Raw genomic sequence first — 23,643 nt, 5'->3', positions numbered from 1 at the left:
TGGCTTGAGACTTGTGGCTTTATTCCTACTACTGTTGGGAATGTGCTGCAGAATTAAAGACCATTCTGCAGAGGGAAAAATTCCAGGAACATAATATCAAAGAATGACATTGATGGTTTAATATTAACCATTACAGATCTAGACTCTACTTACCATTGAGGTGAGAAAGATAGTCAATATAGGCCAGGACATATTCTGGAATGTCTCCATATTTCTTTAGCCCCAGCTCAAAAATCTTAAAGGCAACAGATTTGTCCTAGAAGTAAAGAAAGCAAAGTACTGATTTCCATCAGATAAGATACTCAAAGAATATTAAAACTAAATTTAAATATGACTAAGTACATTAAGATTAAAATGGATATTAAAATCATGTAAAAACTGCAGCACTAAATACCATTCAGGGGATTTAGATTCAGAAATATGGAGTTTAATAAGGTATAAATTAGCAGGCAGAGGGGATATGAACAATGCTCCATGTAATTTTACACAGATACACTTAGGTCTCCTTTATGATACAGAAGAATTAAAGTTTAATAATAGAAACTAGGACTGCCTTTCTTTTAATTAATTTATCTCAGATAAAGGAAATTACTCTATCTTTGTATCTTATTTCAGGACTTGCCTTACTACAGTAATACTCCATGAGTGCTGCAGTGACATAGACATGGTGGCGGGTTCTGGTGTCTTCTCTTGCTTTTTTAAATATCATTCTTCCAGATTTGATCCCTTCAGCTCTTCTTGCGAATTTCATATATTGGATATATACCTATGCAAAAAAAGCATTTGTTTTCTATAGATTAGGTAGAATGTGATGCCTGTGGGATCTAATACAGGCTCACCATACTTCTATACTAACATGTTTTGCTGTATAAGAAAGCAATTTGAATACCTGAGAAATTGAAAAGTATCAATAAGATTATAGATATTGCAGTATTTAAATCCGTAAGCAATTTTTTTCTGGTATTAAAGATGCATGCAAATTAATTTTTTAAAATTGAGATATAATTCACATAGCACAAAATTCACCCTTTAAATGTAAAATTCTGTGATTTTTAGTAAAGTCACAAGGTCTTATAATCATTACAATCATCTAATTCCAAACATGCTAATTAAACCCTAAGGAATAAAAGTGAAAATACTAGAAAATACTAGAATTTCTTGATTTATTGCTTTAAAAACCCACTACTCTATTTTCTAAAGAACATATAATGTAACTTCATTGATAACTGAATCATTTTATACTTTGCACTAACAGAGTACCTAACACATAATGAATATGCAATATTTATTCGATGAACAAAGGTCTCTGGACTATACACAGGGTGACTGTTGAGTAGGCTCCTGACTGGCCCAGTTTTGATGATGCCAAACCTCGTTGCCCAGATGAATGAACTATGAGTTACTTGAGGAATGAAATTTAACTTATTTGTCATTATACTGCTGGAATCTAGCACAGTGTATAGCACAGATGCAGGCTGCTAAACGAATTTTTAAAAGATGACTAAATGCAAGCAGTGGAACCCCAAGGTAGACAGACAAAAAAGGAATGGATCTGTAGTTGACGTGAGGCAGAGGGTCTAGAGCCCCATGCATTGGCCTGTCCACTTCTCCTCCAACTGAAAGAGTTCCACTGCACTTTTGCAAAAATAGTGGCTTTGAAAACCACTGTTATAGAGTAGAATTCAGGATAAAGTGAGTTCCTGTCTAACTGCTTCCCAGAATGTTGGTTTCTCTTGCCTCTATTTACTTAAAAAGAAATATTTATTAAGCAACAATTACATAGCATTCAAACTATGCTCACGAGGAAGGTGTTAGAAAAAGCCCCACTGTAGCTGTTTCATACTTCTGGACTTTAAAAAAAAATAGAGCAGAGAGTACCTCAGTAATTGTCAGGGACTGGGAGACAGGGAAGGGTTGTCAGATGAGGGAAATTCTGTGGGGTGATTTAAGTGTTTTATATTTTAATTGTGATGGTTGTCCCATGACTATGTTATTAGTCAAGATTCACAGAACTAACAATTCAACAAAACAGTAAATTTTACTTTATATAGATTAAAAAACTTTTTTATAAAAGCAGACTGCAAAGGTGGGAAAGAGATTTATAAAGTTACTTACCAAGGTGGGATCAATATCCTCAATTGCCAGAAGTCTGTTATATATACTGTGAACTTTCTCATACTTCATGCGACTCTAAGATGGTAGAGAAGAAGTGGATATAAATATATACTCATAAACAAGCAGGATTTGAGCTCTGAGGAATCCAGAGGCTGCATCCCACAAAGGCACCTGCTTTGAGCATAAATATATAATGAGCTAAGGACTAATAACGGTTCATTTTGCATTATCTCTGTCTTCAAAAAGAAACATGCCTGGCGAAGCAGCTAGGAAAAAAAATTCAGTGCTGCAGTAAAAAAATACCAATTATAAGAAAGTTCTAAATATTTTAACTTACCTCTTCATAATCTGCATATGCAAAATAAAGAAGCATATTCTTCTTTAATAAAGTGCTTATGGCTCTTTCATATATATTAGCAGCTTCATCACTAAATAATTTGGCATTATTCATATCCTAGGAGAGAAAAAAGAAAGCTCACTTACAGTAATTTTAAGGTAGCTGAAAGAGAATAAAACACAGACTCATCATATGTATATACCTATGGACATACATGCATTTCTGGATTCTTAAAAAATTCCAAAGACTTCTTCCATTATTTCAACATAAAAAAGAATTATCTAAGTGCTCTAAGTGATTCATCACTTTAATGCATTAAAAAAGAGCCGCTATGTTTTCATTCTAAGCTAGTCTAATCACAGGGTCACTAAGATTCATAGTGACATAAGATTCAAGTTTCAATTCTTACACATTATTACCAAAATTCAGTGTTATACTTTTAGTAAATTATTGCTATATCAAAACCATGAAAAGACCAAAAAGGGGGGAAAAAATGAACACTCACCCCCTTCTCTGCTAACAGTTTGCTTGATTGCTCAAGGTACTGGGCAGCTTCATACCAAATATCAGGGTGATGGCCCAGCACCAGCAGGCACTGTTCATAAGCAAACATGACTAAGAGAAGACATTTGCAACATTTAATTAGAATAAACATTATTTATAAAACTGTCCATATAAGTATCACAACTAAATTTTCAGGCTAAGACAGGCCCCTCAATAATGAATGATAATTAGAAATAAAAAACTTCAGTGATTATTATCATCCACCCAAACCCATTCATTTACCATTTATTAAACTAATATTTATTGAGTATCAACTATATGCTGCTGCTGCTAAGTCACTTCAGTCATGTCCGACTCTGTGCGACCCCATAGACGGCAGCCCACCAGGCTCCACAGTCCCTGGGATTCTCCAGGTAAGAACACTGGAGTGGGTTGCCATTTCCTTCTCCAATGCATGAAAGTGAAAAGTGAAAGTGAAGTCGCTCAGTCGTGTCGATCCTCAGCGACCCCATGGACTGCAGCCTTCCAGGCTCCTCCATCCGTGGGATTTTCCAGGCAAGAGTACTGGAGTAGGGTGCCATCGCCTTCTCCGAACTATATGCTAAGGAATGTGAAAGACACTGTGAATATACCAGTGACTAAGACTTCCTATATTCAAGAAGTCTGCAATATTTTGGGAAGATTGATATTAAGAAAACAATTGTGAAAATAAGCACGATGAGGAAAGTACAGTGTAATCTTAACTTACAGCAGCAGGACTTAACATAGTTTAGAGACTTAAGAAAGGCTTCACTAAGGAACTGACATCTAAGCGAAACCTGAAGAAGGGATAGAATCTGGTCAGATGAGAGTGTAAGGAGAGGCAGGAAGGACAGGAGCAGATACAAAAATGGTGCAGGCAAAGGAAACAGTACTTGCTAGGTTAAGAGAACAAGGCAAGATTGCGGAGTCTTTTTAAGTTCCAAAGTCTCGTGCTAGCAGTGGCAGAGTAGTCTGTATAAGACTAACTCTCGTAGGGAAAAAAAAATCATCAACAATACAAACAGCAACAATTTGAAGGCACCAGAGAATGACCAAAAGAAAAAGAAATCAGAGAGGCCTGAGCACTAAAAAACTTGAATTTTTAAAAATTGTAGACATGTATTTAATATGCTATTCCCCTCAAATACACAGCCCTGTGTGTATAGTTCTGGGATAGCGAGAGCTCAAGTCAAATGCTGAAGTTTTACCAGCTTGAGGTAAGTGACATGGAGCTCTGGGTTAGAAAAGCAACCGGAAATTAAGGGGGAAAAATCCCCCAAAAGAGAACAACAGAAGGTGGAGGCTGAAAATCTGGACATAAATGCCCTCAAATTTTTAACTGACTCTAAAATAGACATCCACAGGAAAAAATACAAAGAGCCCGAGCAGAAATAAGAGCTGAAAGAGCTGGAGTGATATCTCATCAGCTGCCCACTGTAATGGAGACCATGTTTGGATTCTGACTCCCATCAGGTTAAGGGATTCTGAGTAAACACCTTGAACTTTCCATTGTCTTAAGAGTAAAGACTATATCCCAGGACTAAGAGATTTACCATGAGATAAAGGCCACTAACACAGGCTCATCCTAACACTGTAAAACCAAGCCTCCACAAAGTCGAGATCTGCCAGTAATTTAACTCCCTGCTAAAATAAAACCCAACGTTCTTCAGAGGAAGATAACAGAATCTAGTCTTTACTATATATCATTTACATGTCCAGAAATTTTTTTTTAAATGTCCAGACTTCTGACAAAACAAAAAATGTGACCTACAGTCAAGAGGAAAAGAAATCAAACCCTCAATGGCAGACAAGGTTTTGTAACTATTTTAAATATATTCAAGGACAGAAAGAGAAAGATGGTAATGGCCATGGAATCTCAACAGAAAAAAGAAAACTGTAATACATATAAAAATTCCTAGAATGGAAATTTATGGAACTGAAAAGTAGAATATTTGAAATGAAGAATTCACCAAACGGGCTCACCAGCATACTGTATATGATAAAATAAAGGCCAGTGAACATGGAGACATCTATAGAAATTATTGAGTCTGAGAAACATAAGAGGAAAAAAGCCTGGGGATAAAAAAAAAACAGCCTTGGTAACCTATAGGATAATATCAAGTGGCCTAACATGCATATAATTGGAGTCTCAGGAGACCTAATCTTGTTACCTCTTTTAGTTATCAGGGTCTGATCTTCTGTGCGTAGAGGGTTGCTCTTTTCCCACTGGATGTACTTCTTCCACATATCCACCTGCTGAGCTTCCTGAGGAGTATTCTGAGGAGGCACTGACGGAGCATTGCGGTCCAAACCTTTCATTACTGTCTCATATTCCTAGACAATAAGCATTTAGAATTCTGTGGTAAGCTGAAGAACAACTCATATATGGAATGGAGTTGATCAGTTTGGAATATTTTGTTCAAAATGCCTTTCCCCTCCCCAAATACTACTTTGTTCAGTTCAGTTCAGTCGCTCAGTCGTGGCCAACTCTTTGTGACCCCATCAATCGCAGCATGCCAGGCCTCCCTGTCCATCACCAACTCCCGGAGTTCACCCAAACTCATGAGCATCGAGTCGGTGATGCCATCCAGCCATCTCATCCTTTGTCATCCCCTTCTCCTCCTGCCCCCAATCCCTCCCAGCATCATTGACTTTTCTAATGAGTCAACTCTTCACATGAGGTGGCCAAAGTATTGGAGTTCAGGTTTAGCATCAGTCCTTCCAAAGAACACCCAGGGCCGATCTCCTTTAGAATGGACTGGTTGGATCTCCTTGCAGTCCAAGGGACTCTCAAGAGTCTTCTCCAACACCACAGTTCAAAAGCATCAATTCTTCGGCGCTCAGCTTTCTTCACAGTCCAACTCTCACATCCATACATGACCACAGGAAAAACCATAGCCTTGATTAGACGGACCTTTGTTGGCAAAGTAGTGTCTCTGCTTTTGAATATGCTATCTAGGTTGGTCATAACTGTCCTTCCAAGGAGTAAGCGTCTTTTAATTTCATGGCTGCAATCACCATCTGCAGTGATTTTGGAGCCCCCAAAAATAAAGTCTGACACTGTTTCCACTGTTTCCCCATCTATTTCCCATGAAGTGATGGGACCAGATGCCATGATCTTAGTTACTACTTTGTTAATATAAGCTAAAAACTATTTAAGAGCAGGGAGAAAGATAAAGATTAATTACCCAAGAACAGGTTCCCAGGACAAGGTGAACAGAACAGCCCTGGGCCCTCTCTGTAGGTGATACAGAAAGTCATTCTCAGGACAGAGAGGTTGACAGATCAACATGACTAATGATCTGGTGGCATCATTACTGCCATCTCTGGAGAAACTTTAAAACTTCAATAGTTCATAGTATTAGGCTATTTTCCCTAACTTCTAACAGTTTCACTGAGTGGAAAGGAATGTACCCAAGACAAAACTCTGTCCCCGAGAGCAATGGCATTAGACCAGACAGTAGTACAGTATTCAGATATGTATGAGCAGACAGGAGGGATGGATAACAACTACTTGATTAATTCTATGTAGAACTTTGTCTCTATAACCTCTGTTTCTCTCTTTTAAAAAATAATTTCTTCCAAACTTGATTTATTCTATTTTATCCTTTCACAAGTCCGTAAACAGGTATTTCACTTTAAATATCAAATACATCATCTGTTCAGACAATGTAATTAACTGTTATTAGTGAAGATTGCCAATGATTGAACATATTGAGTGATACCAGATGGGAAAAGCCCCTGTGTAAATAACATACTCATAACAAACATTATAGTAAGCGGCCTGATGGAATTCCATACCTTTGCTACCCGCCTAGCATTCATGTAATCTCTACTCCGATCTTCAATCATTTTCTTAGCTAAATGAATATTGATACCCTAAGAGAAAAAAAAGAAAATGTACATTATTTAAAAATTAAATATATTTTAATATTAGGATAATATGGTTTATTCGTTTGCTAAGTAACTTTCAATTATTTATTTTGAGAGGTTTTTTGGTTAGTAAAATAAAGGTTTGATCACTTTATATGCTTAAGAAAACAAGGAGGACCTGCCTATATGTTATGAGAATGGCAGTAAGCTTCAAAGATAGGGAATGATTTGGAAAGGGTCAATTATTTCACATAAAATTTTACTAATAAAGAATGATGTACAGATTCAGCTGGGTGAATAGCCATGGCTTAGTTCTAAAAGCCTTTTTCTAACTAGGTCTGCATAACTTCATTCATGTCTAGTAGTTCTCAAAGAGTAGTCCAAAGATTCCTGTTCCCCAAGATCTTTCTGAGGGTCCGTAAGATCAAAACAATTTTCATATATCACTGAGACATGATTTGCTCCTTTCACAAATATACAGTGGAGTTTTTCAGAAGTTATATTGACATTCAATATGATACCAGATAGAATGTAGAAGCAGATATGAAAATCTGTCCTCTACTAAGCTAGCTACCAGAGAGATTTGCAAAAATATGAAATAATGCCACATTTCTCAGAGTTTTTTCTTATTTTGGGAAATACAAGTTTAATACTATTTATGTTAAAAATATAAGGAGTCTATAACTATAAACTTTAAATGAATTAATAAATATCTTGAAATTTTCTCAGCTTTAATTCCAACATAAGTATTCATAGGTAAAAGCCACATTGAATTTAAAAGTTCTTTGGGGGCTTCCTAGGTGGCTCAATAGTGAAGAATCTGCCTCACAATGGAGACACTGGTTCGATTCCTGATCCGGGAAGAACCCACATTCCTCAAAGCAATTAAACCCATGCGCTACAACTATTAACCCTGTGCTCCAGAGCTGGGGAACTGCAACTTCTGAGCCCACCCGCCCTTGAGCCTGCACTCTGCCACGAGAGAAGTCACTGCAATGAGAAGCCTGAGCGTAGCCTCTGCTTGCTGCAACTAGAGAAAAGCCTGTGCAGGAACAAAGACACAGCACAGCCAAAAATTAATCAATAAAATACTAATAAATCACTTCCTATGAAACAAAGATGTTGGACCACAGTCCCACATCTCGCAATTGCAAGGCAATAATCACATCACTGTAACTAGGTGACAGGTGCACTGCAACTCATCCCGACACTGGAAAAGGAACTCCAAAAGGAACTCTTTCATAAGAGCCAGTGGCAACAGGTATGTGTATGACTGTGTGGGTGTAGTTTAGCACTGAATAAAAATGGTTTTGTAAGAATTATAATTCTCCTACAGTATTCTCTAAAAAATAACTCAACAGTAATATGAGACTCTCAAAACATGAGGAATGGTCCTTTCATTACAATCAACATGAAAACAAACGTATGCAGCACTGATATCCAGGTACCTAACGTTAGAAAGGCTACAAACCCACAACGCATGGAAATTAAAATCACTTTGTCATAATAATAAACTACTCTCTCCTAATTTACCTCTTCATACTTGTTATAGTCTCTCCACAGCTGTTCAATGTTGATCATTGGATTAACACAACCTCGTTGATAAACTCTTCGAACAGCTGTTATTCTCTGATTTTCTGCATAAGATCCAACAGCTTCCCTGGTATTGGATGAGAAATGCCATCAATTATATTGTAGCTAAATCAGTGTTCACACAGAAAATAAAACTATGTAAATACTTACACGCCTTTTAAGAAGTTGATGTAATCCACCCAAATCTAAGAAATAAAAGAAAATGTTAGTATTTTTCTTACTAGTTTCAAATTTATTAAGTGTATGTATTAGAAAATTTTAACTCTACCTGGTAAGACATAATTTCCATTCCAATTTTATCCAGTGCAAAGTCATATGCTTGAGCCATCTTTTCTCTGAAATAAATGTGAAAGATGTTTTTTAATAACAGAAAAACTGTTATTAAAATGTATCTATAATTTCTGAAATAAATGTGAAAGATACATTTTAATAACAGAAAAAACCGTTATTAAAATGTATCTATAACTAAAACATAATCATAACTTCCGTTCAAAGGATCAGAACATTTAAATCTTTTATAAAAACAAAATGAATGACATCTTTGCAAGTATACAGTGTTCTTTTGTGTTTAGCTTGTTAATGTCATTAATTTACATACTTTGTTTCTTTTACCTACTATTTGTGTCTTTTACCTACTACTTGTAAGCTTATCAAAGATAGGGGCCATGTTTTATATAATTTTATAACCTTCAAACTGACTCTTATATGTAGAGATTCAAATGGGGAAATATCTGATTCATTGATTAAGAAGGTAAGTTATGGCTGAAGATCTATTAGCTCTGAAGTAAAATTTAGGGAGAAAGAACTTGTTCAATATAAGACTAAGGAAGAAGAGAAAACAAAGAATTCTGGTTCTAGAAATAATCTGCCTATTTGTTACATACAAAAAGAGCATCTGAGAAGGTCCATTATTTATATTCAACAAAGATAGATAAGTGAGGGTGCGTCCTAGTGAGGAGGTCAATTACACAATACCACTGTCAAAGGTGCCTTCGAATAGTTAAAAAGCACATCACAAATGTAACCTGCCAAGAGTGCTGCCAGGACAAGAAGCAGCCTTTTATTAAGTTGACAACAAGCCTCTGAACAAAATGGTCTGGAGCTGCGAAAGTACAGTGTTTCAATATAGAAGAGGGGCTTGGATGATTCAACTCTCCAGAATAAATCTAATGCCAGTGATTTTCTTTAAAGCGGTTTTCCCCACGTTTTACTAACTTCTCAGAGAATCCTGATTTTTCAAATCCTTAAATTTCTTCATCCTCTGGAGTTAAGAGTTGCGAGAGGAGATGACTAAATTAGGACATGACTTGCATCCTTAAGAGCCTGATTTAACTTACTTGTAACTTGGTAGTTTACCCTTGGTTTCTCGGACATATGAAAGATAACACTTCCATAAATCAATGTGCAAAACCTTCATAAGGCATCTCTGAAATAGCTGTAAATACAGTAAAATATGAGAATCCATAGTTAAATAAATTTCCTATGTACACAGTTGAAATGAAACATTAAAGAAACAAATTCAGCTCCTTTCATGAATTTAGATTCTTACAAATAAATGACAAGTAACAACTCCGTCTATTTTGTTTAATCAAAATCATTCTCATAATTTTGGTCAGGAGAATATAATTACTTTCCTTTCCAAAATTTTATTATGAACATTTTCAAGCACACGAATGGGCTGAATAAGTACAATGAACTCCTATATAATCACTTTGTTGTTATGTTGCTAAGTCAAGTCCAGCTCCATGGCCTGTAGCCTGCCAGGCTCCTCTGTTGATGGGATTTCCCAATCAAGATTTCTGGAGTGGGCTGCCATTTCCTTCTCCAGGAGATCGTCCCGACACAGGGACTGAACTTGCATCTCTTCCACCTCCTGCACTGGCAGGCAGATTCTTTACCACTGAGCCACCTGGGAAGCTCATATAATCACTAGCTAGATTCAGTAATTATTAACATTTTACTATTTGCCTCACAAATGTTAAGTCCTAAGTTAAACTTCAGCATAAAATTCAAAGTGTATTTAAGAGGACTCACCTTTTCTACCTTGTCATAATTTTTAGCTTTAATCTGCAGAGAAACAGAAGAAAAAAAAATAGAATTAACACTATTCTTTTTAGAGTATTAAAACACTATCTCTGAGTGTTTTGATTAAGCTTGTAAATTCACTTCTATACTTTCCTATTAATTCTGCCTTTCAAAAATAACAAATAATAGAAGTCTGAATCCAACATGGATAACATGCATTGTAAATATGCCTTACATAAATTAATTTTACATGTAAAAATGTTATACATTCAATATGTTGAAATTTTGTGAACTAAAAATTTTGTAAAACAGTCACAAGATGAATAAAGAAATACAAACAAGGCATATTTGAATAGAGCTTTGAATAGATCTACTAAAGACAAAACTTGTACTTTCCCTGAAGGACTACGACTAAAACAACCTGAGTACGGTAGCAAAAAAGATTTGCTAATTTTGACCACACAAATTTTGATCACTCTGTCAACCTGCTATACTGGGGATACCACAGTGAACAAATCATGCATAGTCTGGCTTACAATTTTACAGGGGAAACAAGCGCCAAGGGGAGGGAACTACAGGGTGCTATGGGAGCATTTAAGAGGCGAATAAAACTCAGGCTTGCTGCTGCTGCTGCTAAGTCACTTCAGTCATGTCTGACTGTGTGCGACCCCATAGACAGCAGCCCACCAGGCTCCCCTGTCCCTCGGATTCTCCAGGCAAGAACGCTGGAAAACTCAGGCTTGGGGGACTGCAAAAGATTTTCTAGAAGTTAAGATGTTAGGAATGAGGTGTCAGGTCAGAATGGCTATCATCAAAAAGTCTACAAATAATAAATGCTGGAGAGCATATTGAGAAAAGGGAAACCTCCTACACTGTTGGTGGGAATGTAAATTGGTGTGGCCACTATGCAGAACAGTATGGAGGTCCCTTAAAAAACTAAAAATAGAGCTACCATATGATCTAGCAATCATAATCTTGGGCATATATTTGGAAAAAATGAAAACTCTAATTTGAAAAGATGCATACACACTAATGTTCACAGCAGCACTATTAACAACAGCCAAGATACGAAAGCAACCCAAGTGCCTATCAACAAATGATTGGCTTAAGAAGATGTGGTGTGTGACACACACACACACACACACACACACAAATTACTTAGACATGAAAAAGAATGAAATATGGCCATTTGCAGCAACATGGATAGACCGAATAAGTCAAAGATGAATATTATATGTCACTGACATGTAGCATCTAAAAAAATAATACAAATGAATCTATACACAAAACAGAAACAGACTCAGAGGCATAGAAAATAAACTTATGATTACCAAAGGGGAAAGGGAAGAGAAGATGAATAAATTAGGAGTATGGGATCAACAAATCACTATACATAAAACAGATAAGCAACAGGGATTTACCGTAGAGCACAGGGAACTATACTCAACATCTTATAATCTAATATGGAAAATAATCTGAAATATACGCTCACAGACACAACTGAATCACATTGCTATGTAGTTGAAACTAACACAAAACTGTAAATCAATTATACTTTAATTAAAAGAAAAAGAATGAGTTGTTAGACTGATAAAGGGAGGATTTATTCCAGGTAGGAGGAGTAACATGTGTGAAGACAAGGGTTAAATACTATTAGATTTCCCTTTGAATATTTTCATTAGATGGTAGGTGGGGTTAGTTGTTCAATTCTGATAAATCAGCAAATCTTTGTATCAGCCTGATACATGAATAATTTGGTTAGTGAAATCGGCTTGTGGTCCTTTCCAATTAGTAGTATGTATAAATTTTCCCACTGCTTTCTAGCTTAAGGTACTACAGATCAGAACTCTGGTGACAGGCTCTTCTTTTGCTGATTTCTTGCTCTTGCTCTCTGGAACTTGTAAGATTTCACCCTTCATCTTCAGAGATCATAAATTGTAACAGGATTTGCTTAAACAGTCTTTGTTCTTTGAGGCAGTTAGTCAAAGCTCTGGGGTCAGATCTCTTGGGTTCACTTTCTGACTGTAATAGTTAAACCTTTTTTTCCTTATCTGAATTAGGGGGGATAATAGCACCTATTTTGTAGGGCTGTTGTAAGGATTCAACACGTTAATAAATGTAAAGCCCTTAAAACACTGCCTAGAAGAATGGGAACTTAGTCATTGACATGACATTTTTATTATTTTTAAAAATATTTATTTGCATGTGCCAGGTCTGTTTAGTTGCGGCATAATAACTCTAAGTTTTGCATGTGGGACCTAGTTCCCTGATCAGAAATGGAACTCAGTGCCGCCCTGCCCCCCCACCGCATTGGGAACACAGGATCTTAGCCACTGAACTACCAGGAAAGTCCCATTATTTATTATTACCATGAATTCTGCTTGGGACTCAACAGGCCCCTTGAAGCTAGAATCATGCCTTTTTCAGCTCAAGGCTGTCTTTTTTAAATTACTGCCTCTCTTCAATCTGTTCCTTTTTTTTTTTCCTTCTTGAACTATTATACACATTAGTTCTCCTTCTGTCCTCAAAATCTGTTATTTTTATCCTTTCTTTGCCTTTGGCTTTAGGTTTAAAAATATTTCTTCCACTAGATTCTCCAGGCCACAAATTTAAGTCTCCGTGTTATCATTTTCCTCCATTTGATCTATTGTTGTAGTTAGTTCAAAAATTAGCAATTTTAGCTCCAAAGATTTTTTGTGTTTTTTAAATACTGCACTTTCAATCTCATTGTGTTCCTATTCTTTTTTTCAAGTTATTGTCTCTCTCCTCCAAAAGCTCTTTTTGTTGGGGGCCTGTCCCAACAATCTGTGTTCCTTTCTTGTTGCTGGATCCTTAGACATGGCAGTTATTTTTCCATCTATTCCCTGAGCCCAGAGTTGGCAGTCCCGTGTAGTAGTTGACCGTCTCTACCACAACAGCTGTGTAGCAGGTGTAGACAGCAAGTTGGCCGACGGTAGTCTTTTGACAAAAAAAGCAGAGAAGTCTTTACACAAGAGTAAGGAGGACTCAGCTTGCCAATTCAGCTCCTTTTTGGTTTCCTGGAGGCCAGGCTGATGTCAACATCTCTCTGGGGCAGAAAGACAGTGGAAGGGTGCCAAGTATTTCTGAGTCAGTTTCTTATTCCTTGTCTTAGGCGCTCCACCAGCCCTGTCTTTCAAGACTTCTGTAGAAACTGAGGTTTCCTTTTATCCAACTGCTTGCCTCCGTACAAATAAATAAGTTGAGAGTGGGAATGAAGTAAGATGAATTCAAGTCACCAGACTTCCAGATGTAGATGGCAGATTATATAGTTCTTACAACTGGCCAAGAAAACCAAAACTACTCATTGGGAAAACTGGCAAAGAATCTGAATAGGCAATTCTCAGAAGAGAAAATGTTAGTGGTTAAAATTAATATGGCATCACACACAAATTTCCAAAATATGAAATACAAATTAAAATAATAAATATCACTTTATACTTGTCAGAACTGTAAAAGCTTCAGAGGGTATTAACACTACCAAAGCAATGAGAATTAGTGACTTCATCCATTGCTGGAGCAAATATTGTTATGCCCTTTATAGAAAACCACTGGGAAAAGCTACTCAAATAAAAATTATACAACTTTTAACACAGCAATTTTACTTCTGGGACCTACCCCATAGAAATAAAAACACCAGGATGAAAATGGGTTTATACAGTTATTTTCTGCAAACTTTGCAGCAGCAAAATCGTTAACAAAATAAATGTCCCCCAAAACGGAAGTGGTCTAATATTAATAAATCATGGTGCATCCACATCATGGAGCTTTGTATGTCCATATAAAACAAATTAGGGCTATAACAAGTAAATTTGGGGGAATGTCCACAAGATTTTATTGGATGAAAAAAAGATTAAAATGTGTATAATATAATCCATTCTTGTAAAAAAAAGCTAATATGATCATGGTAGGTAGAGTTCTATGGGTGGAGGGAGGATTAGAGACAAGAAAAAAAGAGACTGTATTTCATGTATATGATTTCATTTATGTATTTGAGTAAAAACTGTCTATCAGTTCAGTTCAGTTCATTCGCTCAGTCGTGTCCTACTCTTTGCGACCCCATGAATCGCAGCACGCCAGGCCTCCCTGTCCATCACCATTTCCCGGAGTTCACTCAGACTCACAAAAATGTAAACAAAAATTCTTAAATTTTTTCTTACATAAATTGATCTTGTATCTTTCATTCATCAATTATTTATTACTTCAATTAGTGTAAGTTCAAAATACATATGTACAAAAAGACACTTCTAATATAGGAAGACTCTATGGCCTTGAATACATTGCTACTGATTGTCATTCATTTAATTCAATCAAATATTCTTTGACAGCCACCCTGTACATAGAGCCTACACTGGTAGCATTACCATTAGCAGGTATCTCACTTTTAAAACATCATTCAATCTTTAAAAATACCACTCTACTTTGGAGAAGCAGTGTGGTAAAATGAAAAGAATGTGATCACCCTTTATCAAGGGTGATAAATCTCTCCCATCATCAGAGTTTTCATTTTTAAACAAATAATGCCTACTAAGAATGGTTTTCCAAGGACTGAAAAGATCTAGACATTCTAGATACTCATAATAAATGATACCAATTAACAAAATTACAAAGGAATATAAACTTTTCATTACATCTTCTTTGAATAGAGCTATGTAAACCAAATGGCCAGAAAGAGCAATGCTGTTATTATAATTGGTCTCATTTGAGAAAAAGGAAAGGTTATGTGGACGATCATATTCAAATTCCATTACTGGTGAAACTAGTACAAGAACATGTGAATATCACTTTGGTCATTCTACTACTAGTCTATTTTTCTTTTTCGAAAGATTACTGTTTACTAGATTTATATGAAAACATCTTATCTTTAAGTTAAATATTTAAAAATATATTTAGCATAATTAGGTACTTTTGTATAGGAACCTACCTGATAAAGTTAGGTTTAAATTTTAAAAAACTCTTGATAGTTCTTTGAGTTTTGTTTTGACATCAGAAATTCTCAGATCTTTCTGTCATTAACCATAGAAAATGCTTCCATTTAGGACAGAAAAACAGAACAGATATTTTTCCATAGAGGAAATGCAAATGACCAACAGGTACATGAAAAGATGCTTAGCATCCTCAGGGAAATGCAAATCAAAACTATGTAGTTTTTGCCTCATACCTGTCAGAATGGTTATCACCAAAAAGAACACAAGTAACACATGTTGGCTGGCGAGGATGTGGAGGAAAGGGAACCTTCATAACTGATTGTGGCGATGTAAATTGGTACAACCACTGTGGAAAACAGTATGGAGGTTTCTCAAAACCAAAATAGGAATTCCACTCCTGGGTATATATCCCGAACAACTAAAATCATTAATTCAAAAAGATACATGCACCCCAATGTTCAGAGTAGCATTATCCACAATTTCTAAGATATGGACGCAAACTAAGTATCCATCAACAGAATGGATAAGGAAGATGTGGTATTAATACACACGATGGAATACGAGTCGGTCATGAAAAAGGACGAAATGTTGTTATTTACAGCAACATGGACGGACTGGAAGGGTATTATACTAACTGTATTAAGACAGAGAAAGAGAAATGCTGTATATTACTTACATGTGGAACCTAAAAAATACAATAAGCCAGTGAATATAACAAAAAAGAAGCAGACTCACAAATATAGAGGACAAATTAGTGGTTACCAATAAGGAGAAGGAACAGGGAAGGAGCAATATAGGAGTAGGGGGTTCAGAGGTAAGAACTATTAGGTACAAAATAAGCTACAAGGATATATGTACAACATGGGGAAATATAGGCAGTACTTTATAACAATTATGAATGGAGTATATTAATAAAAATTGTGAGTCACTATACTGTACACCTGTAACTTATATAACATTGTACAGCGGCTATACTTCAATAAAAATAAAAGCCTCCATTTAAAGCCCTTTATAGATATGTACACAATTTTGCCAAGTTTCCTAGAACATGCTCACATCTTATCTATACTATTAAAAAGTAATGCTGCCTAAGTTTAAAAAATAGGGAATTCCCTGGTTGTCCAGTGCAGAGTGCACAGGTTCCGACCCTGGTCAGGGAACTAAGATTCTGCACTGCATGCTGCAGCCATAAACAAAAAATTACGTTTAGTCTTCAGTTCTCTAACTTGCAAATGGTCATCGGAGGTTTCTGTTTTTCAAACAGGAATCCTAATTTATTCTAATGAAAAAAAAATTTTTAAGTGGTTGGAAATATACCCAAAAATGAACAATTTATCTGTTCGTGTGATGGAATGACTGTTTCTTTCAAAGCTTCTAATAACATGGCCATTTTATTTTTGTAATTGAAAATAATTATTCCAAGAAAAAATAAGCATAATGTAATACTTATATTTTTATATCACTACTATTTATAATCAAAATGTCATACAACTGCAATATTACTTTTTTGGTGAATCATTTGAAGTATCAAAATATGAAAAGTTAAGGTGGAGGGAAAGAACTAAATTTGAAAAATTGTCAACTGGCAATTCCCTGGAAGTCCAGTGGTTAGGACTCTGCACGCTTACTGCTGAAGACTTGGGTTTGATTCCTGGCAAGGCCAAAAAAAATTATTTCCTCAAAAAATTTTTTTTCTTACAATATAGCTTGGGGAAAAAAACCCCACCAAATTCTGTAACATCAGAACTTTTTAATGTTATTTTTAAGTTTTTCAATTATAATAATAAGTAACTAACTATATAAATGTTTCAAAAACACATTTGACTAGTAAACTTAACTGGCAAGACTACTCTATAGCGGAAAGTAAGCAAAACAATCTAAAGAAAAAAGTAAGTCTCTATACATTGTGTTGAGGTTTTCATAAAATAACTGTTTTTTAAGACTCTACTGGTCCACACAGCAGAGGTGGAGTCTGGCCCCATCTCAAGTAAGATCACATGGCAGTTGCTTAAATAAATGTGATGAATAGCCAAATTAATTGTAAATCCACACTCTTAATTTGTTCTCTACATCTTTTCTACTCTAAAGCACAGCACATGCACTTTTGTGGAATTTAAACAACCAATTTGAGTTGCAGAAGCTGCCTCATTCTGTTTGTCTTAATTTTCCAAAAAGTTCAGCCCCAATCCTGAAACCTGAAAGAAATGGAATCCTAAATATAAACCCTGTCCTTCATTAATTTACTTTTTCACCACACTTCTGCTGTTTTCAATCCCCTGTACCCTGGAAATGATGTCTTAGATGGTTACAAAATGTAAGCAGATTTCAAGAATTTGGGAAACACTGAAGAATGTCTAAGATTAAACAACGGATTTTAAAGTTGCCAGAGTAGCCGCAGAACATTCTCCTTCCCACCACCCAGTCCCAACCTTAAGCTAAAGACATCAGGAAAGGAGTATCAGCCAGCAAATCCATTTTTATACAAGAAATTGTATGTCTATGTGACAGGCTCTTTTCTAGCTCTACAGATAACAGTGGTGGGCTAAACTAAGTTTTATAGTTCATAGAGTTGTTTTAGTAAGGGAGTCACAAATAGTTTAAAATGTTTGCTTTGCTTATCTGTGCTTCCTAATTTTTCCTACAATATATTGTACTATTTCTATAACCTTCCTATTAAATGTAGCTATAAATGTATGCCTACATGCACATATACATAGATTTACTTTTAACAGATTGTTGAAAACCTTGTTGTTCCATAAATTTTTAGTTCCTCCAGGCTCTTAAAATGTGCACATTAAGTAACATTTGTTAAATACAAGTGTAAAGTATAAACCACTTACAGTCTCAGTATGATTGACATTAAAAATGTGCTAAGCAAAAATATTATTATCTTCAGTTCTGGATTAAATTTATGTCCATTTGATTCTTTAATTCTCTAACCAAATTAGGTATTAATCTTCCACTTTTCTGAAACAATAAAAAGTATTTGTAACATGTTTAGGATTTACCAAGTAGATATGGGGATATGGACCTGAACTCAAAAAGTTTATAATCTAGTTATAATCATAGTATTATTGGAAAGATAGGACCAAGTTTAAATTATTTTCTATTGGTACCATGTCTTATAAACCCAGAGGAATAGGAGTTCCATGCAAATTAGTTACCAAGGAAAGTTTTACTGTGCAGACAGAATCCTGGCCATTGATGAGAAACAAATTTCTCAAAGTTAATGAAATAACATGAGTTTCTCAAGTTTTCTGTGGAACAGTGCAAACATTCACACAAGAAAGAACAGATACTAGGAAAACAGGTTGGCTAACTGTGGTGGAGGTCCATTATAGGGGGCCTGAAACACCAAGCAGAGTTTAAACTTGATACTAAATTACTGATTCTTTCATCAGTTGCATGATCCAGCGATACTTTTATCACCCAATGATACAAGTACATAAGCTATGGCTCATGGTGGAGGTGGGAGTGACGGGTAAAGGTAGGAAGCTTTTGGTGCCATGGAATAAGGCAAGCTGGCACCTACATAAAACTTTAAAAGCAATGATGGGTATTTAAAATACCAAATGGAAATATGCCCACAGTATATTATTTTTAAAAAGAAGCAGAATTTTAAAAACAGGCACACATTTGGTATGTTTATCCAATCTACTTATTCTCCCCATCCCACTTCCTGTGTCTCTATCTAGAGTGCAACACGGATGAGCAGGAGAAATGCACACAAAATTGTTGGCCAAAACTGTTACCACTGGGAGAAGAGAGACCATTTTTCTTAGTTATTTCTGTGACAGATTTTATTTACATAAAACAATTTCACAGCAATAGAGGTAGGTGTTTTTTAAAAGAAAAGAAAGAAAACCATAGCTGATTGGGGTAGTAAATCTCTCTTCTGAATATTTCCTTTGTGTTTTCCTTTGGTTATAAATATCTTTATTTACAAGTCATTTTTAAATGCTCTCAAATTCTCATTCACGCTTACAAAGCTAAAAAAAAAAATTATTAATTGCCAGGAAATCAGGCAAAATCAATTTCAACCAAAATAGTCAAAGGTAAAACTTTGACCTGAAATTGATTTTGCCCCAATTTATAGGGCATCTGTCTATAATTCTCACTTGACATTTATAGACTCATCCTTTTCACTTAATGTCTGAAACTCTTTGCTTCCAGTAAACATTTTGTAAACACCATGGCAAGTCATTACTTTTCAAAAATAATCTACAAATTCTGAGTAAGGAAAACAGAGCAGGGTATTTCACTTTTGGAGAAAAGTGAGTAATTTGTCTAAAGTATCAAAACATCACCTAGTTAATCTTCATGGCTCCATGTTTTTGCTACTCTAACCCCACTACACCACCTACCCCACAGCCCCTTATCACTGATGTACGACATAGATTTTCTTTCTAAATGGTAAAATTGAGAATGGGAAATATGTACAATGATTTGGGATCCTTGAGCTACCAGAAATGTCAAAAAACCAACTTTATAAGCCACTAATCTCAAAAACAGAATAAATTCTGTACTGTGCAACCAGGGAGGTCCTCAAGCAAGTGTGCTGATCCACTTCCCTCAAAAGCCTAGTATCAGTTTCTTTCTTGCACATCCGTTTAGTCTTCTCTAGCCTGTTAGCTTCATTTTCAGCTTTTATGAATTTTTTTTCTTAACAAAATGAAAATCCTTCCAGGCAACTTAAAATATTATTCAGTAATATAATTTCTCTAAGATTTCTACATGAACTTCATACATGGCCTTAGAAAATATCTCACTTCACTCTCATTTTGCTGAGTTACTCTCCCATTAGTACAGTCACACAACTTTTTAACATGTGGTGAAATTTTGAGAGTAGAAAACCATTTACTCTTTACAATTCTTTCATCTTTCACCAATACTCCTCACTGCATATAAATTGAGACCTGTTATTTTTAAGAGTTAATTATCATTGGACAAAAGCCTTATTTTAGTCACTCTTCTGATCATTCTAGTCTTATAAATCACAACACTTTCCCATTTTGACAGATTCCTATCAGAATATCAATTCCTTGTGTAATTTTCAGTGCATCAAAGGTCCTTCTATACATTTCTTTGTTACAAACGCTATACATATTTTTATTACTGCTGAGCCAATGTACACTAGAAACCTATAATCATGGGTAATATTTCATCTAGCTTTTCTTAAAATCACTTTTTAAAATAGGATTGAGCTTCTACAACGAAGTGGATATAAATCCAGTGCATGACAATTCTCTACTTTTTGAGCAACTTGCCTATGATTCCAGTATTCCCCTATTTACAGGGCATTCATTCCTCAAACTAAAACATTATGTTTTTTTTTTTTCAATGCTACTATTCAAATACACTTTAGATCGGAAGTTAAAATTACTGTCTATAACTTTCCTTCTGATCCCTTTTTATCACTTAATCCAAGAAATTAAAATCTACACTTGTACGTATGATCCAATTTCAGTTTTCTCAATCTTCTATGCATAGTTTATTTCTATCTTGTTAATGAAATAAGCTAATTTCATGTTCCTTTTAAAAAAATACTTATTAAATAATCTCCTAATCATCTTCTCACCATAAGTGTGTACACTGATTAAATCCTTTATCTATTCTCACACAAACTATAATTAGTCATTTTTACTGAAATTCTGAAGCAGTTTAAAAAATGACCTGGCTAAACTTTTGAAAGATCATGTAAGAAATCTTTGATAGTGAAATATCAATTCCAAGAGGTAAGTCTAAAGATATTACAAATGTATAAAGATATTTAAGTAAAACTATATTTATTTTAGTTCCTCATAAAGGGAACAATATGGATACACAACAATAAAGGACGGGTTATAAAGCATGTCTAAAACAGACTGGTTATAAAGCATGTCTAAAACAAACTACTTTGCCGTATTTGGAAGCAATTTTGTATAATAAATAAAACGTGCTATCATGTAAAGACATGTTACAAAAAAGTAAGATTTTATAGACAGCTATATCTAGAAAGGCTAAGTGGTAAAAGATAGTGGGAATATGGATGTTTCTTCCCTTTATGCTTACATTTTTCTCGTTTTCCTGCAATAAACATATTATCCTTTTAAATAATGAATGTTTTATTTTCCTTTTTAAACAACCGTAAGTTCTGCTTTCCTTTCACCTCTCTTAACTCCATTCATTTGACACTATTTCATTATGCTTGCCTTTTAAAATGGAAATACTTAATTTCAAAAATTTTATTCATCTACATATTTAGCTTCAGTGGCAATAGTTTATAAAAGCCTACTATAATAACTGCATTTTTCAATACTCCATTTAGGTATAATTCCACTGACTCATTTGAAAACAAGTCAACATCATTTTTAAAAAATCCCACAAACACACTTACTTTTATCAGTTTATTTCACAGCACCTAAAATAGTGCCTAACATATAGCAGACATTCAATAAATAGTTGCTAAATGAATGTGGATAAAAATCTAGCACTGACAGCATATTCATTCACAGTTAACTTGTGGAATTAACATTATACTATCTTAAATATCAATGCAAATGTAAAAATGTAAGACATATAACTTTTATGGATAGCTTATTAAAAGTTCTTCAATTCTTGTCAAAACATTAACTAAAAAACCTTTCATTAAAAAGGTTTAAAAAGAATGCTAAGAATTATACTGTCAGACAATTCAGAATGAAATAACAATTGGAAAGGATTGATTAAAACTCTAATATTAATTTTGAAAACAAACTTTCACATGGTTTAGATAATTCCATGCACACACTCAAATCAACTTTATTTTCCATTAATTCTTTTGAATGAAAACATGGTTTCTTTTTCCCAAATAATACTGCTTTAAATAGCTACTTAAAAGTTGGAATTTTGGAAGTGGAGGTTTAAATAGGTAGGCACAGCCAACAAATTATCTTCATGAAAAGCAAAGAAAAAACTCAGGTAAAAAATATTACACTCCAGAAGAATCAGTAAGATTGAGACATGAATCTTCTTCCTCTATGACAAACATGCTCCAAAACTAAAACTTTGGCTCTATTTCAGTGGGTTAAGTCCTACTTTGAAATGTTAAATACTACTTCCAGAATGTTTTATTAATCGAATAGGTATTTAAGTTTTAAAACTTCTTTTTTCCTTACTTTGTAAGTTCCTAAGTACCGTTATTTAAAGACTTATCAAGAAAGCATCCACTATTTTCTCTGGAATTTGTCTTATAGTTTGAACAAATTCCAGAGAAAATAGTTTGTTTCACATTTTATCTCCTCCATATATGTTTGTGATGACATTTTCCAAAGTGATACCACATAAAGAATTAAGTTCAAATTCTATATGGAATAATGTCATTAAGGTTTTAGTAGACAAGACTGCAATAAAGAGTACACTGGAATTCCCTCCTTGTGCTGTGACAGAAATGCAAAGAAAGTTGAAGGGGAAAAGAACCTCAAGAGCAAGACAAGTGAGAAGATAATGTCACTTTAGTTTGTAAATGAAGTCTCAAGGAAGGCTACTATAATCTAATACATGGCCATTCTTTCTAATGGATCCTAATACACAGATCTAATTTCATCCAGGCTTTCTTTATGAGACTGGTTAGTGGGGATGTCAGATTATTTAAAGCTGTGACATGTAAAAATCAGAAGGTAATTTTAAAATTTTCTAATGCTATTTCTCAAAGAAGTTGAGCTCCGTCCGGGCAGTCCTTTCCCAATCATTCCCTAAACCTAAGGGAAGACAGTAAGGACAGGGACAAACCATTGCTCTCTCCTCCTCCTCCCTCATCATCCCACAGTATGCACCCAATAAACTAAAGGTTGGATTTTCAGATTGTTACAGTTGAGATACACTGCTGGATAGGCAGGCATGCATGTTGGAAAATCAGATTTTTATGAAGTATTTAGCTGACCACTGGGAAAACAAGTTTAAAAATATTTACTGTTTTAAATAAAAATTAGTACAAATAAAATCCTTACACATAAAACTCACTTCAAAGGGAGCTCTACAATACTAGAACGATGGCTTCATGATTTTGATGCCTGACATTATTGAATAGCACAAGAAAATCTGTACTGTGAATCAAGACTTTTCTCCAAAAATACTGTATAAGCAAATCAATTTAAGGGAAAAATATATAACTAGCAACAGAAACATACCCTTATAAAATCTACTTAAAACTACTATTATTACATAAGGGTATTCAAGCCTGCTCGTATCTTTCTAAAGCTGAATTGCAAG

At 34.9% G+C, this 23,643-nt stretch overlaps 1 protein-coding gene across 1 annotated transcript in view; it reads right to left on the bottom strand.

Annotated features, from left to right (window-relative positions):
- The window catches only part of CSTF3 (cleavage stimulation factor subunit 3), a 67,631-nt gene that overhangs the window by 7,825 nt on the left and 36,163 nt on the right, over nt 1-23,643 (bottom strand). Inside the window, exons 4-15 of the mRNA XM_027562712.1 lie at nt 10,478-10,510; nt 9,781-9,878; nt 8,712-8,778; nt 8,594-8,628; nt 8,384-8,510; nt 6,779-6,856; nt 5,149-5,311; nt 2,958-3,067; nt 2,453-2,569; nt 2,116-2,190; nt 623-766; nt 154-256 (exon numbers count right to left, since the gene is read on the bottom strand). Coding sequence (XP_027418513.1) covers nt 154-256; nt 623-766; nt 2,116-2,190; nt 2,453-2,569; nt 2,958-3,067; nt 5,149-5,311; nt 6,779-6,856; nt 8,384-8,510; nt 8,594-8,628; nt 8,712-8,778; nt 9,781-9,878; nt 10,478-10,510 — 1,150 coding nt within the window. The remainder of the gene's footprint in view (nt 1-153; nt 257-622; nt 767-2,115; nt 2,191-2,452; nt 2,570-2,957; nt 3,068-5,148; nt 5,312-6,778; nt 6,857-8,383; nt 8,511-8,593; nt 8,629-8,711; nt 8,779-9,780; nt 9,879-10,477; nt 10,511-23,643) is intronic.

The sequence above is a fragment of the Bos indicus x Bos taurus genome, chromosome 15 (assembly GCF_003369695.1).
Source record: "Bos indicus x Bos taurus breed Angus x Brahman F1 hybrid chromosome 15, Bos_hybrid_MaternalHap_v2.0, whole genome shotgun sequence".
Taxonomy (NCBI): Eukaryota; Metazoa; Chordata; class Mammalia; order Artiodactyla; family Bovidae; genus Bos; species Bos indicus x Bos taurus.
The sequence above is the reverse complement of the archived record's forward strand: the minus strand, read 5'-3'. Positions and strand labels throughout refer to the sequence as shown.